Source organism: Crocodylus porosus, unplaced genomic scaffold, assembly GCF_001723895.1.
Source record: "Crocodylus porosus isolate Cpor-Errol unplaced genomic scaffold, CroPor_comp1, whole genome shotgun sequence".
Taxonomy (NCBI): Eukaryota; Metazoa; Chordata; order Crocodylia; family Crocodylidae; genus Crocodylus; species Crocodylus porosus.
Window position 1 is genome coordinate 47,549,073 of NW_017728909.1, and position 16,971 is coordinate 47,566,043.

The window sequence follows — 16,971 nt, forward strand, 5'->3', positions numbered from 1 at the left end:
GGCTAGGATCTGGAACCAACTTCCAAGAGAGGTGGTGCAGGCTCCTACCCTGGGGGTGTTTAAGAGGAGGTTAGATGAACATCTTGCTGGGGTGTTTGACCCCAGTATTGTTTCCTGCCATGGCAGGGGGTCAGACTAGATGATCTCCTCAGGTCCCTTCTAACCCTAGAAACTATGAAACTAACTATGAAACTATAAATGGTGTTTGGGTGCTATCACAGACAGCTCAGGGATGACCTTTCACAATGCAACTCCTGTCAGAAAATCTAGCACATCAGGTACTTCAGGAATAGGGTGGTGGGTTATACAAAGAGTATGATAATGCTATTATATAATAATTTGGGTGGCCTCGCTTCAAATGCTGAGCCATGTAGGGTCTTGGGTACAATCAAGAGCAGGGGGGGGAAAATCTCAGGAGGAAAGAGAGCAAGGCCTGGGATCATTTACCTAGGAAAGGAGAGGGGCAAGTGGGAGTGGGAAAGGAATATGTAGAGTTCTGGCTTGCAAGCCTTTTGGAGTCCAAGCACCCCTCGCTGGACGGGGGGGGGGCATCTCCATAGGCTCTGGGATTTGAGTGGCACCCAATTTCAAAACCTAGCATGCATTACATGCTTGCCTAGGGGCCTGACAGTGATGGTGGGGGAGTGGCCCGACAAGGACAAGCCTGTGCTTATCCCCTCACACCGCGTGGCACCCGGCGGAGAATCACCCATAGGGAAAATAACGAGGGGGTCAGAGGCGGCGAGGGAGAGCTCGTGTCCCCCGACGCAGCGGCGGGTGATGGCAAGCCCCGAAGAGCGCGGGGCGCAGCTGGGACCGGGGCCAGCGCCTGGCTGGGGACCGAGCAGACGTTGTACTTGTCGTGGGACAAACCGCTGCCCTCCGGACAAAGTGGGCCAGGCCGGACACCCAGCCCGGGGCCAAGCCCAACAGGACTCCGAACGCTGCAAGGCCGACCCCACGCAGACAAGCTCGCGCAGGCGCGCCAGGCTCGACCCCCCCCCCGGGTCACGTGGGGGGGGGGGAAGAAATCGAGGATTGCTCGGTCCTCTGCGCCCTTCCTGGCCGCCCGGCCCTAGGGGCTCTGGGTGGCGCTGGGAGCCTGCAGAGTGCGGAAATCGATTTGTTCTGTCCCGCCCCAAGCGCAAGCCAGCCCCGCGGAAGCTGCGTTCACCCCCGGCACTGCCATAGGCCGCGGTTACGGGACGCAGCGAGGGCCAGGCGCCATGTTGCGGTGGCTGATAGGAGGCAGCCGGGAGCCGCAGGGGCTTGCCGAGGTGAGCGGGGTCTCCTCGCGCGGGGCGGGACGGGGCGGGGTTGGCTGACCTGGCCCCGCCCCCGCGCTGGGCGGGACTGCACGTGTATAAGTGTGTGCATAGATACAGGCGGCGGTAGCCGTGGTGGTTCATTAGAAACGTTTTTATTAAACGTATTTAAGGTTTAGGCTGGGTGGTGAACGGGGTGTTAGGGCTCTTTCTAGGAAATGCTCTCAGGTTGTTTCTGGTGAGGGACTTGAGCCCCATGGTGAAGTGCTGGTGACCAGCCCCTGGTCTGGCTTCGGGGCTGGGGAGCTGTTGGCCAGGGGCTGGCAGTCTGCGGTGTGTGTGCAACCGTTGCATCGATGCTTTAGGCTGGGGCAGGCAATTATTTCGGCTGGAGGGCTGCTGAACCAGTTTTGGTGAGCTAGGAGGGCCGTAGCAGTAGCCCCGCCCCTTGGTAGGGGCCTGCTGCCGTCTTAGGGTCAGAAGGCCCCCTCCCCCCTCCCTGACCTTTGTCACTGGAAGTCTCTCCCCTTGTCCCCAGAAGTACCCAGGAGGGGGGAGCAGGTGCCTCTTTGGAACCAGAAAAAACCCCAAATCATATACTAAAAATCAAACATCTACTACAATGTATTTTTAATTTTATTTTTAAAAATATTTTTTGTGAGTTGTTTGCATAGTGTATATAAAGGTGATTGCATAATAGCTCAAAAATCAAGTCTTTTGTAAATTGTGTGGGGTGTGGTTGAGGGAATGAGTGTATATGGTGGAGATCATGGTGGGGTGGAGGGTATGTTGGAAGGTGTGGGTGTTTGTGGAGAGTTGTGGGGATTCCCCCCCACACACCTATCCCCCATGGCGTGCAGCTCCTGCAGCAGCAGGCCCTTAGTGCTCATGGCCCACATGGGCTCAGCTGCCCAGCTATGCACAGGTCCAACCAGTTCTGGGAGCTGCATGTGGCAGCTGACAGGAAGCAGAGCCAGGCTGGCCCACCTTTATCATGCAGGACTCGCATGCAGCTCTGGGTTCTCCTGTGCCACCAGGGAGAAGCCCCATGTGATACAGCTGGCTGCTTTCCACACTCACTTTCCTTACGTGCAGCTCACAGGACTCTTCCTCACTCCCTACAAACCCCACATGCCCACACCTTGTCCACCTGAGCTCCATGTTCCCGCCCCCTTGCTGAGCACCAGTCCTCGCCTCCTGCCAGCCTCAGCCCCACACTCTGTGTTCCTGCCCAGCTGCGGCTTCCCTGCTTACAGCCCAAAGTGACCACTAGCAGAGACAGGAAGAGTAGCTGCTGGAAGCCAAGCAGGTCCCCTGGCAGCTGCCGCAGTGGCAGCAGCGGCCCTGCCCAGAAGCTGTGTGTGCTGGACAGGCCAGGGCCCTCCCTGGCTGGGCATGGTACAATTAATTGGTGGGTGCCTGTGGTCTAAATGAAATTGCCTGGTGGGCCAGATCTAACCCACAGGCTGTATTTTGTTTAACCGTGCCTTAGAGTGACCCCAGAGCCCTAGATCCTCTTCCCATGGCCCTGTTGTATATCCATGGGGCTTTGATTGACTCTTCTCCCCTTGCAAATCTCACTTCAACAAGCACAACCTAACAGGACTTTACTGCCTAATGGAGAACCCCTTGAACTCTTGGGGTTTCCCTGAGATTGCCAAAGAAAATGGTTTTGCAGTCCCCCTGGGAATAGGATGCTTGTTTCTGCAACTGCACTGAAGTCATTTTTATCACCAGACACACTGTAAGGTAGAAAATCCAAATAGGATTATTACTAAAAATAAAAGAATACCCAGATACAGAAAGGCTGCTAGGTTTGGTAGAGAAACAGAAACACCTGCTAGTTGACTTCTAACCTGCAGCTGTTTCTTGGTGTTTCCAGCTGCTAGTAATTCTGCCTGCTCTTCAGACCCCCATTTTCCTTGTCTGGGTTCCTGCTTTTCCCTAGGCCCAGGGTAACATCCTCTCTCCCACTTCTCTGTCTTCTTTGTAACTGGTAAAGGGTTTATTTGGTGCCCCAAAGGTTCAGTTCCAGCCTGCTGAAGATTAGAGTACAACTCTTCAACAGCAACACAGAATTTTAATTACAGTTTATAATTCCTTTGTCACTGTGGCTTAGTAGCTCTCCTGTCTTTTGGAAGAGCAGCTTTTGAAATTAGAACACTCACCGAGAGCAAAATGTTAAGTGAATATCAAGGAAGTAATAAAAAAGAGAGAGTACCTTATAAATTTGGTATGACCAGCCTGTGGCATGTGTGCCACAAATGGCATGGGTAGCCTCTCTGTGCAGCATGCAGATCAGGGAGAAAGCAGAGAAACAGATGGGGCAAGGAGCAGAGCAGCAGATCAGGTCGGGGAGGGGGATTGGAATGGCAATTGGCTAATTTGTGGCACTCATGCCAAAAAGGTTGCCCCCCGCTATTGTGGAATAACTAATGGTGATCACTGTTTTGTTTAGGCCAAATTGTACTTCACCAACAGGGGAGCTTTCAGCTTTACCAGGCTCTCTAGGACAGTGTAGAATAGCAACAACAGCAGAAAGTAAAGTAATGTAGAACAGGGATGTCAAACTTGTTTGGCCCCATGGACCAAATCAGGACTGTGGGACTTCCCATGATGTGCATGTAGCAGCAGCACCATTAATCCTTGTGGATCACTGAGCCTCTGTTTCAGCATGTCTTTAGAGTTAATGCTGCAGCTACTTGTCCCTCCCTTTCCCTTCCATCAATCTTAGTCACCAAGGGTTACTAAAAACCCTGTTTTTGGTGGGGACAATGGGGTTGGGGTCTGGAGGAAGTGAGAGGCATTAGCTCCTGATCTAGGGGAGTTACACAGGCATGACATTGCGGCTGTGGCGGAGGTGTTGTGTGTGAGAAGCCCTGCAGGCTGAGCGACACACCACCATGGAGCAGATCCAGCCCACGGGCTATATTTTTTTCTCTTCAACGTAGAGCATGCAAGCTTGCATTGGATACAGAATCATAGAAAACCAGGGCTGGAAGGGACCTTCAGAGGTCATCTAGCCAGAGACAGGATAATCCCTATCCAAACCATCCTAAAAGTATCTATAGTCTAACCTGTTAGTAAAACTACCCCATCAACCCTGCCACAACTACAAGGCATGCTAACCTGCCACAGGTAAAGTAGAGGGACAACAGTAACCATTGTTCTGCTGACCAATATCCTGCTGCTGGAAGGGCTGTTAAAATATGCTTGAGGTCTGAGGGAGAGGGCCAACTATCTCTCTCACCTCTATAGAGGAAAGCAAAAACCACCAGTCTGTACCACTCTGACCTCACCATAGGTAAGATTAGAATTAGGGTGCTTAGGATGCTGTGGGATAATTTACAACAGATTTTACCGTCAAGACCAGTGGGGTCAACCTTTTTTTGCAGGGAGGTATATACTCTACTAATTAGATATTCCCCACTTCCTGAATGCTACTTTTATCCCAGATTGGAGTAGAGTGATTTAAATAGGCATAGGGCTGGGTTTACTCCACTTTTACTAGGGAATAAAGGCAGTTTATTTTGTCATAAACATGTGTGCCTAAAAATGCATTTGTGCCAAGTTACTGCAAGCTTATCTGATAACTTAAAATATGAATTAAAAAACCATCTGACTATAACAGTGCCAACTTCAGCTGTTCAAAAACCATGAGACTCTTAAGTAATGAGTTTAAAAAAAACTTTTTGCTTCTTTTAAGCCATCTACTCATTTCTGAACCTTTAGCATTTGTGTGTTTAGGCTTTTTCCCATAGCTACAAGTGCTAGAATGTTTTTTGGAACAGAAGCTGACGTTTCCATATAATCACATGAAATCTGGAACTAGCACTTTATGGAAAATACCAGATATCATGAAATTCAAGATAAAATCAAAAAATTTTAGAGTACTTTGACTGCTTGGTTTGAAAAGAAAACACTGATTACATTCCGTAACCTTGACACTCAGGGACAGTGATCTCACGGTACCAAACACAATACAAAAATAATTTAATAGGAATTTATTACTCTTGTCTGAAAGTAATTTTTTCAGTCTCAGAAAACTATGTTTGTCATCCAGAGAGAGAGCTTTTCGGTCTGGCTACATGGAAGACCAAGAATGTATAGTAGTTGATATTTTGTAGCAGCACTAGAATTGTGTTCTTTTGCAGTCTGTAAGGAATCATGAGGCTGTCCTGGAAGATGTTGCCTTGCTTATTGTGAAGCGAAGGATAGTTTATATTAGCTAATGCTGAATACAGGCTGTCCTTGACATGCAATGTTTTGATACAGTGTTTATAAATTGACACCCTGTTTCAACTTTCTGACATCAGTTTCGACTTTACAATGCTTGATCTGATGTGATGCCATGTCAGTGAGCAAGTTGCTGTGTCACCCATCTCCCTGGAGAACATCTGTCCAAACTTCCTTGTCTATTGTCTTAAAGAAAGTGTCCAAGACTCCTGAGAAGAATCCAGCCAAGACCCCTTCAAAAAGTCCAACCGATAGCCCTTCAAAAAGTCTAGCAAAGTCACCTCAAAGAAGTCCTTCCAAATCAATCTGATTGCTATTTGCAATATAAATACATTAATGTAGCTATATTATTCCTCTGTAATTGGCTGAGTACAAAATTCTGGGTTATTTTTGGTGAAAACAGGGTATCAGGCCTTGGATCAGGAACCAATCCCCCATTTATAACATTGTTTCCTATGGGAAAATCAGTTCCGAGTTACAACATTTCGACTTAAGACATTGTTTTCAGGAACCAATTGTGTCATAAGTCCAAGGACTGCCTGTATTTGAAAGGAAGGTATACATCTACAATCAAGCATCTAATGATTCAATTTTGCACAGTGGATAAAATGCTTTGCTGATGCTGACTGATGATCAGCAGGGATCTGGGTTTTCCGTTCATCACAGAAAAATGCAGGCTTTCTCATTTTAAGGAGAAAAATTTTGGAAGTGGGTATCTCCTTGCAGGCTGGCAGAGTTCCAGCCTGCTAGGGGCTGGGGGGAACTAAAGGAGGGCAGTCAGGCAGGGGGCACCACATGCACATGGTAGCCAGGCAGCCTGGAGAGCAGCTCTTGTAGGTAAGTCTATTGGGGGGTTAGAAATGAGGCCCCCATAGTGAGGGAGGGAATTGGGCAGGTGTGGGTGTGCTGCCCAGCTGGGCTGATGCATGGGGACTGGGGCTTGGGGCCCAGGGCTGGGGTGGGAGTGCACGGCCGCAGGGCCTCACTGGGGAGGGGGACAGAACCGTGAGCGTCTTGTCCAGGGAGTATTGGGCGTGTTGGCTCCTTGGTACTATGCACACTTCCAGATTTGCATGTGAGGTGGGGGTAGATGTGGGCTCCCTGCCCTGCTGCCTGCCCCCCGGGGTGTCTGTAGCCCAGCAGGCAGGTTCTGGCACAGCAGGGCAGAGTGGGACAGGGAGGCATGGTGCCACTGCCGAGAGCCCCGCACCACCATGGCGAGGCACCCCTGGTAACAATACGGGGCATAGCTCTGTCCCACACCCAGTGCTGATGGGCAGGCAGGGGCACTTTGCCAAGGCAGTGTGGGGCTTCAAGCCTCTCTGCCCTGCCGCACCAGATCCTACTTGCTGGGTCGCTGAGGCCTTCAGGGGGAGGGCAGCAGGGTGGGGGAGCCCTGAGCCCACAGCAGCTAACCCCTTCCCCACCCCACCCTCCTCCCATGGGGCTCTGGTCCAGTCAAGACACCAATAGGGGAAGGGTAGCTGGGCTGGGCTCCATGCTCCACTCAGGCCACAGCAGCCACTGCCTCCCACAGGTGAAAGCTAGGACTTGGGTGCTGCTGTCGGGGGCATCAGACCTGGGTCCCAGGCTCTGTAGCTCTGGCAGCTGGAGGCCGATTCCAGCGGGGGTGGGGGGCTGTGGGTGGGGAGTAAGGGGCATGGCAGGGCTGAGGGGCTGTGGGTCAGGAGTGAGAGACACTGGCAGGGCCTGAGAGCTGTGGGTTGGGATGAGGAGCACTGGCAGGACCAGGGAGGGGGCTGTGGGTTGGGGTGAGGGGCACTGGTAGGGCCAGGGGCTGTGGCTTGAGAGTGAGGGGCAATGGCATGGGCAGGGCACGGGAATATCAGGGCTGCTCAGCACCACAAAGTGGGGGGTGAATGAAGGGACGGGGGAGCTCTGATTTTTCCATGATAAAAAACCCAAGATCAAAAGACAAAATTTATAGGTATTTAGAATTTTTTTTATTATAGTGATTGAGGTACTGGTAGACTTCCAAATTGCTTTAAAATTGTAAATATATCAATAAAATTTTGTATTCAACTGATACCTATATATATAGGGACATTTAATTTTAATTGTGGAAAAACACTGATGTTGTGAGGTTTAATCAGAGAATTTGCAATTTTTAAACAAAGAAAACTAGGAACCGTGATCAGCTTGTGTCATGAGCATGTTTGATAGCCCTTTTAATTATTATCTGAACTGCTATTTTTACAGTGGCTCTTTTCATATAAATGATTCTTTTTTTAAATTTTATTAAATTGTGGTCTCACTATATCGTGATAAGATCCCAAAGGATAATGAATGTGTTGCTGAACTAAAAAAGGATTTCTTCATATTTGTTTTAAAGATATTGTCCATTTTTTAAATGAAATGATTAAGAGAGTGCACAGACCTCCCAAAAGAAATACACTTTTAAGAGAACTTCAAACGCTTAACTGCATAGTGTATAAAGTTAAAAGGATTGGTAGTCATTAACCAAATTGGTTTCTCGACTTAATATGGTGATCTAAAAACAAAGGTTCATTGTTCAGTGTGGAGGTTTTTTACCATGTTAAACTGTAACTCAAGGTACATGTTATGAAAGAATCTACTTTTCTTAAATAATGAGGGGTATAATTTGCATTAAGGGAATGGATAGGCTAGACCAGGGGTTTTCAACTTTTTTGGGTCTGTGTTCCCCAGGAGGCTGGTTGAGAAGGAAGGTGTCCCCGGTGGCCGGTCAACCAGCAGGGCGGGGGGGGAGTCCCCCAGCAGCTGATCAAAGTGGCGGTGGAACAGCAGCGGGGGAAATGGCAGTGGCACCCACTGCCATGTACCCCCGGAGGTCTTCCCCCCAGGGGTACGAGTACCTCCAGTTGAAAACCCCTGGGTTAGACCATAGTTTGATATAACTTTAAAATTTACCATATATTCAAAAATAGACATACAAAGGTAAATGTGGCTAAAGACTTGATTAAAAGCAATTCTGTAAGTACAGTTATGATTAATGTCTCTTTGATGGATTTTTAGAAATCGTCTGTGCAGACCATAGGTGAAGAACAAATTCAGAATCCTTACACTGAGCTCCTTGTGCTAAGAGGTCATCAAGATATAGTGCGATTTCTAGTGCAGATAGATGAATATCGGTAAGACATTGTTTTTTTCTGATTATTTTACTGCATCCTTGGGAACAGGAAAGTTGTGAAAATTATGAAACATTTCAATCTACCTCTTTTGCCAGAAACTAAGTGTATATGATTGGATAATCCAGACCTGTATTTTAATGCTCCTTTTGGGAGAATGATAGAAACATAGGGCTAGAATGGACCTTTGGAGGTCATCTTGTCCAGCTGTGCAAGGCAGGAATATGCCTATCCAAACCATTCACTACAAATTCTTGTCTGACCTAGCCTAAAACTACATAAACAACTGTCTCACAGCTACACTTCTACAGAATTTGATACTGATCAGTGACGCTCAAACTTTTGGTCGTGTGGGCCAGATGAGTGACACGGGGCAGTCTGCAGGTTGGATTGAGCCCTGTGCATCAGGATTGGGCCTGCACACTGGATTGAGACACCAGCACTCCACAGTGTCTCCACCTCATGCAGGATTGGGTCCTGTGCTGCCCCTGCCCAGCCTTGTGTTCTAGGATCTAGCCTCGGGTTCTGGCCCCAGGCCCTGTGCTGCCCCTGGCACCAGGATCAGGGTCTGTACCTCCCCTGCCTGGCCTCATGCACTGGATCAGGGCCTGTATCACCCTGTGTGCCCTGTCTGGTGTGTGGGGCCGTGGCTGCAGGGCTCCCTACAGATCCATGAAAAGCCCCATGAGCTGGATGACATGGCATCAGGAGCCAGATCTGGCTGGAAGGCTGGGGTTGAGCACACCTTGAGTAGTGCATAGGGTATGTTCTTGAGTTCTTTGGTCATATTTCTTAATATCTCTCTGTGCCTTCGGTTCCTATAACATGAGGATAAATACTTCCCTTCATCAGACAGAGGTTGTGTGCTGGTGTTTGTAACTCACGCTGGGATCCTTGAACATTTTCATGCCCCTTTTTTTTGCTTTCCAATTCTTCAGTCATCTTTTTATACCAGTAACCTAAATGCTGTACAGTGCCTTCTGACATTCTACTAAGTCCTGCCTTTAGTTCAAAATTGATTTATCCAGAAATGAATTACTTTTCCTTGTAAATTCTTTCCCGTATCTCCTTTTGTTATTATATGGGTACTCCCTTTGACCCGAGCAGTTAACCAGAATTCAGGGTCTCATAGATTATTTCATTTAGGAGGAGAAATTGGTCATGGAATCTGGTTTCTTTGAAGCATTTCTTTTTATTTACAAGAATGCAGTCTTGCTTTCTTGAGCATAGGAAGAATCAAACCGTCCTGCTCACAGCTCCGCACCTTTTTCAGCCCAAAGCACACTTTCTAAGTTTCCTCCAGGGCTACACATGGATTTTTTCTTAGTCTGGTTTTGAACTCTGGCTTTTTTTCTCTACATGCATTTGTTTTCCTCAACATGTGTAATATGCATGCATACACATTCACCCACTTAACTGCATTGCTCTTATAGACAAAGGAGTTTTGTGTGTTGGGTATGAAGACTGCTTTTATTTCAGCTGCTTGCTTTCATAAAGGAAGTTAATGATGTTTTACTGTTATCCCGGATAAAAGACGGCAGTTAAATATGCTAATCTCAGTGTGATTCAACCCAATTCACATTTTTCCACTCTCCTAGACTTTACACGCCTTCTCCAACTACTTCTAGTCGTCAGGGAAGCCTTCCCTTTCTGCTATTTTTAATATTGCCCAAATCCATTCATTTATAACTGTAGCCACTGTTGAAATGCTAGAGCCTATAATTGTCTGGCTTCTCAGATTCTCACCTTTTCACCACTTTTGTTCTATTCATAATGCTGCTGCCAAAGCTCCCACCTCCCCATCCTACTTCTCCTTTGATTTCTTCTTGCTTCTCTTTTTCACTTGCTGTGCATCTCACTGTCTTTGCTGTTCCCCTTGTTTCCTTTTTTCATTTTCAGCTCTGTGTCTTCATTGATATGGTCCCTAACACTTTCCATTATGACCTTAGTTCTTGTTTATTTGTAAGATAGTCCTGTTTTAACTATTTGGGCTGAAATTTATGCTCTAGGGAAGGGAGTTTTCTAATCCGTAGAAGAATGGTTACAAACCAGATGCAGCATGCTGATTTCGCATGGGCATTTCAGATGCAGAATTATTGAATAAATAAGGCTTGTTGCTGTTAACATTAAAGACCTGGGTTCTGTCCCCAGCTTTGCCTGAGGTGACTTTAGGAAATATGGAAATACTCGACAGCCTTATTGGGCAGAGATCTAAAGCAGTTGTTGTCATCCAGGGTGCCGCAGCACTCTGGCATGCTTTAAGATTCTTTCAGTGGGTGCCAGAGGGTGCCACACAGTGTTAGCACTGTTAGGTTTGCAAACACAATTTATAAGAGAAACTCAGAGATTCCAAATAGGCATTTGTAGTGTCAAAAACTTTCTGACCTGTTGTGGTCTTCCTGAGTTTTTTGCAACAAAAGAATTGCTCTGTTATTTTTTTTGTAGTAGTAAAAAATTGAGTGAAAACTAAGAGGTAGCATTTTCTGAGGGGTACCTTGAGTCTAAAAAGATTGAAAACTACTGATTTAAAATCTTATTCAATAATAATATCGAAGTGCTTCATAATAATTATGAAGTGCTTATGTGACAACTGCTTATTGGCTGACATGCCAGTTGAATTGAGGCTTTCTGGTGCTAAACACGTGAGCTAACATACCAGCTGGGGGGCTGTAGCAGCCATTTTTAGGTCCTTGACAGGTCGGGGATTAAGATACGTATTTACCAATAGGCTACACATAGGGCATATCTACATGAGACACTTAACTGCACAGTGGCTTAATACTACTGCACAATACTGTGTCATGGCAAAGACCTTGCTAATGCACTACTGCGGAGTAGTATTAGGCTGATGTGTAGTTAGCATCACTATAAAGCCGTGCGCTGGAGTTTCTTTGCAGTAGCACCAGTTACTTGCTTTTACAGGTTTCCTTTGCTTTATGTGGGTTGTGTATGTGCAAATTCGCTCTTATGTGATTGCTCTTTTTATACCAAAAATTTGCTATATGTGTTTTAAATTCACTCTTATGTGATTGGTGTGGTAGAAGCCTGCAGTCAGCTGCTTTGTGTGGTGCATTATGGGAGTGATACACACCAAAGTAGTCTCTTGTGTAAATCTGTGCTCCTCGCTCATTGTCTGCGATGCATGTTTCTGTAGTTGCCATCCCCATTATGACAGTGCCCTGTGCTTGTGTGTGCTGTCTGCTGTTGGTGAGTACAAAAATTGTCTTGTAAAAGCGGTAGAAATGGGTCTGGGGGTTGGTACAGTTGAGATCTTGGAACATATCCCTATTTGTTACATTGTAAAGTGGGTTCCCTTATGCGAGTTTGAGTTAGGCGCTGTTTTCCAGGAATGCATGTACAGCATAAAGTGAGGGAAACCTGTACAAGTACTAAACTTAATGTGTAGTAACTATGGTGCATTAATGAATGTGTAGATGTGCCCGTAGATACGGGAAATGGCATAGATGAGATTTTATGTTATGGCCTCCTGGCTGTTAGTTCAGTGTAGTTCCTCTAGGTTACAGTTACTTTGTTGTAGAAGTCTTTCTCTCCCTGATGTAGTCTTTGCAGTCTAGTAGCTGGATTCTTCTGTATGTGGGTTGTCCTACAGTTTGAATAGTTTTGTAGTTGTTTACAAAATTATCAGTTTTGTAAAAGGGCCCACAGAGGCTTCTTGAGATCTCCAGTATATATCTTGTAAATTGCTTATGTATGGGTTACTTAGTTATTATAGAAAAGATGCGTCTATTTCCTTAAGACTTATTTTTCTAAGTAATTTAAGAGTAGGCCCCCCAAAAGATTCAAATATATTGTCAGATTTTTTCTGGTGAGCTGTGTTGTCTCTATATCACTTCCAGTCTAGTTTTATTAATGTTTCTTCAAAGTACAGTTTTCAGAACACATACACTGTTGATCTACTTATTCTTATAAAACCAGATTTTCAAATAGAAATCCTGCAGCATACTTTTGTCAGTGCATAGGCACCTGGTAAACCTAAGAAACCTTCCATTACTGGGGGAAAGACATGTTTTCATGATAATTTATCAAAAACACTGATAGCAATAGACAAATAATAATCCCTATAAAACCAAATTTTAGATGGTCACTTTGAAGGCAGGTTAACAAATCACATATGAATAAGAAGTATTGCATTAATATCCTGTAGGTGCTTACTGATACTGAGAGTTTGAGCAATTTAGACAAGTTTGCTGCTTTGAATAGTCATTTCAGGGTTTCATTTAGCATGACTATAGTAGTTTCTGCATTGTTAAACAGCTGATGATATTTTTTCACTTGCTTCTTTCAATAAAATTAGTATTGTTACTCTGTTTCTGCAATGTTTTTATTTAGTTTTTGTAGCTATTCCATTGTGCGTTTTCTGTCAACTGTTGTAAGCCAGGTTTCACGCTTCAGGTCTTTAGATAATATCATCTTATTGAGAATTTTGCAGAAGGATTTTCTTGTTTTCTCGGTGGCTCAGCTAAAACCAGCAAGTGGAAAATTTTCTCAGATTGGTTTTTGAAGATACTAAATAAATCCTGTATCAACCTAAGAGACAGCTGCTTTTTTCTTCTTTTCTTTTGTATTTTTTGAACATGAAGTGAGGGTCATATTGATTGTAAGATCACTAAAGAAGGCTAAGCCTCAGCAAGAGTCTTCCAAAAAATGGGCTGAGATAAAATTGCATGTAATACTCAAGTATTTGACACATTAAACTAAACAGAGTTCATAACACATTTTAAGAATAGCTTTCTTTGTTGCTCATTTGACCATTCCTTGCTCCTCTAGGAAGCAGACAAGGTTATAGAGGATGGTGATCATGACTGGAAAAGAATCAGGTGACCCATGAAACTCCAGCTTGGTGAACAAAATATGTCTGTAGGATGATGGCTGGTTCAACACTATACCTTTTATACTTAAAAAGAAATCCTATTTTTAAAAAAACACCCTGTACATCTTCTGTTTTGATGAAATACACATGCCTTCTCTTTCAGAGGTCAGGTTTCTTTTCAGAACTTTGTTCAGGAAGCTCATACTCCCATCTTTCACTGAAAATAGGCTTCCAAATTTAAAGTGGTTGTGTGTAAAATGAGAGTGGCTGATTGTGCTGGGGGTCTCATCCTTGTATCAAACAAGATATAGCAGAAATAGAAGGGATCCAAAGGTGGGAATCTCACCTCAATAGAGTCATATAAAGCATGTTAAGTGAAGGGAAATAGAAAAGATTTGTTAAAGAAGGAGGAGAGGGGACTTGATAGACATACAAAATAATGAATGGTGTAGAAGAAGTATATTAGGTGCATTTTGGTTCAAATGGCAGAACAAAGCAACATCCTAGAAAATAAGTTTGAAAGGCAACCTATTTACACAACACAGAATTCACATGTAATGCTCTCATTCTCAGGAGAAAAATGAGATTAAATTCAGCATTTTATTTCCACGGGTAATGAGAACATTCATATGAGATAAGATAAAAAGATTAGAAGAGATCTTACCCCTTCTTACAACATGAGCTAACCACTGGTGCCTGGAGTTCATAGGAGCTCCCTTATGGGCAGGGGGATCCCACATTAATTTATTTGGGGGTTTCTTATATCTTCCTCTGAAACACTGGACAGATTACTTCAGAGACAGGATACCAGGCTAGATTTACCTTGTGTATAGTGTTTCCTATTCATTTAGCCAGTGAATCTACAACTTATTTTCAATTTTAAAATGTTAGTGCATCTTTTAAGCCCTAGATTGATAGCAGGGGAGAATAGATGCAACACCTATAGCATTAATACAGAATATTTTATGCTACTGTACAAACAGGCCTTGACTCGTTTTTGAAGGAACATACTGTAGCTTAAGAATTGTTCATTTTCTTTGCCTAGCCAGTTGTGGCTTGGCTGTTGAGAGCAGTGCCTAGCATGATAGCTGTGATGGATTTTGTGAAGCAAGCACTTGTACCAGGGATTCTTAACCAAGGAGCCGTGGCTGCCTTCGAAGGGTGCTGTGAGAAAGAGGAACCCAAGATCCATTGAGGAGATAAAGGGTAGTAAAGTGGAAATAAGTGCAGGCTCTTACCTGCCAGCCACTCACACAGATACACAGAAGTTTAGGGCTGTAAGGGACCTTGTGAGATTATTGGGTCCAGCAGGCCCTCTGCTCTGGGACTGCTGGGGTCAAAAAACCCCGGCAAGGTATGTGTCCAATCTCCTTTTGAAGATCTCCAGGGTGCTTGCACCACCCTTGCTGGGAATCTAGTCTAGAGAGTGGTCACACGAACCATGAAGAAGTTTTTCCTTATATTCAGTCTGAAACTTTCTTCTAAGAGTTTATGACTGTTGCTCCTGGTTTTCCCCGGGCCACTTCGGTATATAGTTGTTTGCCTAGCGGCTACCTTGATGCTCTCCCCTGATATATCTGTAATCTGCTACCAAATCCCCTGAAGTCTTCTCTTTTCTAAGCTGAACAGTCCCATATCTTTCCTCATAAGGCTTGCTCTTCAGGCTTCTAATCATATGGGTGGCTCTTCTCTGGACTCTCTCAAGCTTCTCCACATCCTTCTTGAAGTGTGGTGCCCAGAATTGGACACGGTACTCCAGCTGCAGCCTCACAAATGCTTAGTAGAGCAGGAGAATAACTTCCTTAATTTTGCTTGAGATGCATCAGTTGATGCATGCCAGCGTATTGTTTGCTCTGCTAACTGTCGCATCACACTGGTGGCTCGTATTCATTTTATGATCGATTATGACCCTCAGGTCTCTTTTGGATGTCGTGCTAGCTAGCGTGGCACCACTGAGTCTGTAAGTTTGTTGTGGAATTTTCCTCCCCAGATGGGCCACTTTACACTTCTTGCTGTTGAACAGCATCTGGTTCTGGTCCGCCCATCTAACTAATCTGTCTGAGTCCACATGGATTGTCAGCCTACCCTGATGCATGGCACTTCCCCACAGCTTAACATCATTGGTGAACTTTGCAAGTGTGCTTTTCACCCTCACATCTAGATCATTGATGAAGATGCTGAAAAGCACTGGTCCAAGTACCAAAGCCTTGGGGACCCCACTGGCTACCTTCTTCCAGGTCAACACAGACCCATCTACTAGTAATTTCTGGGTCCAAACCTGCAGCCAGTTTCCCACCCATCTGCCCATTGAATTGTTGAGCCCATAGTCCCCTCGTTTTACCTTGAGAGCCTCATGGAACACCAAGTCAAAGGCCTTCCTAAAGTCCAAGTAAATCATATCAATCTCATTTCCCTTATCCAGGTGGTCAGTAACCTGGTCGTAAAAGATGAGGTCAGTCAGACGTGACCTACCCATGACAAAACTGTGCTGGCTGTCATTCACAATGTTGCCTTCTACTAGCTTATCACATATGAATTCCTTGAGACCTTTTTTGAGGCTTTTTCCTGGGATTGAGGTCAGGCTGATCATCCTGTAGTTCCCTGGGTTCTCTCTCCTCCTCTTCTTGAAGATGGTCACAACTTGGTCTCTCTTCCAGTCTTCTGGTACCTCTCCTGAGTGCCACGAATTCTCAAAGAGGTTGCCAAGTGGTTCTACGATAACTTCAGCTAGTTCGTTCAGCACTCTCGGATGGAGTTCATACTGTCCTGCTGACTTAAAGATATCCAGACTCTCCAGCAGTTCTTTTACCAGGTCTTCATTGACTGTTGGTAGGTGATCTTCTTTACTCTGACTGTTCTGTGTCATATTTGCATTGTGCAGGCTATCACTTGTAGACTGGTGGAATGCAGATGCGAAGTACTCGTTCAGGAGTTCAGTTTTCTCTTTGGTATTGGTGATCAGTTGTCCAGATGCATTGGGCAGTGGTCCCACATTTCCACTGGTTTTCTTCCTGTTACCTATGTATCTATAGTAGGACTTCTTACTGTCCTTGATTTCAGTCGCTAACCTGAATTCAGTCGCCACCTTTGTTTTTCTAATCTGCCTCTTCCAGGCGTGGGCCGGTCTTACGTAGTTCTCCTTGGGGCCTATTCCTAGTGTCCATCACTGGTAAGCCTCCTTTTTCTTTTTCAGAAGATCTGCGACTTTCCTATTGAGTCAATATGGCCTCCCAGCCCCTCTGCCACTTTTTTTGCATACAGGTATGGACAGCTTCTGAGCACTGAGGATTGTGTCCTCGAGGAACAACCACTCTTCCCTCACACTCTTTCCCCATGGTCCATGATCTCAATTCAATTTCTTCATCAGCGATTTGGATGATGGGGTGAAATGCAACCTGTTTAAATTCGCTGATGATACCAAAATTTGGGGTGAGGTGAGCATGCTAGTAGGGAGGGAAAGACTGCAACAAGACCTGGATAGGTTACAGGAGTGGGCTGACATAAACAGGAT

At 45.4% G+C, this 16,971-nt stretch overlaps 1 protein-coding gene across 1 annotated transcript in view; it reads left to right on the forward strand.

Moving 5' to 3' along the window:
* The first annotated feature begins 1,183 nt into the window (after positions 1-1,183).
* WDR41 (WD repeat domain 41) overlaps positions 1,184-16,971 on the forward strand; it is a 46,426-nt gene continuing 30,638 nt past the window's right edge. Inside the window, exons 1-2 of the mRNA XM_019532209.1 lie at positions 1,184-1,277; positions 8,517-8,632. Of these exons, the coding sequence (XP_019387754.1) occupies positions 1,227-1,277; positions 8,517-8,632 (167 nt within the window). The 5' untranslated portion in view covers positions 1,184-1,226. The remainder of the gene's footprint in view (positions 1,278-8,516; positions 8,633-16,971) is intronic.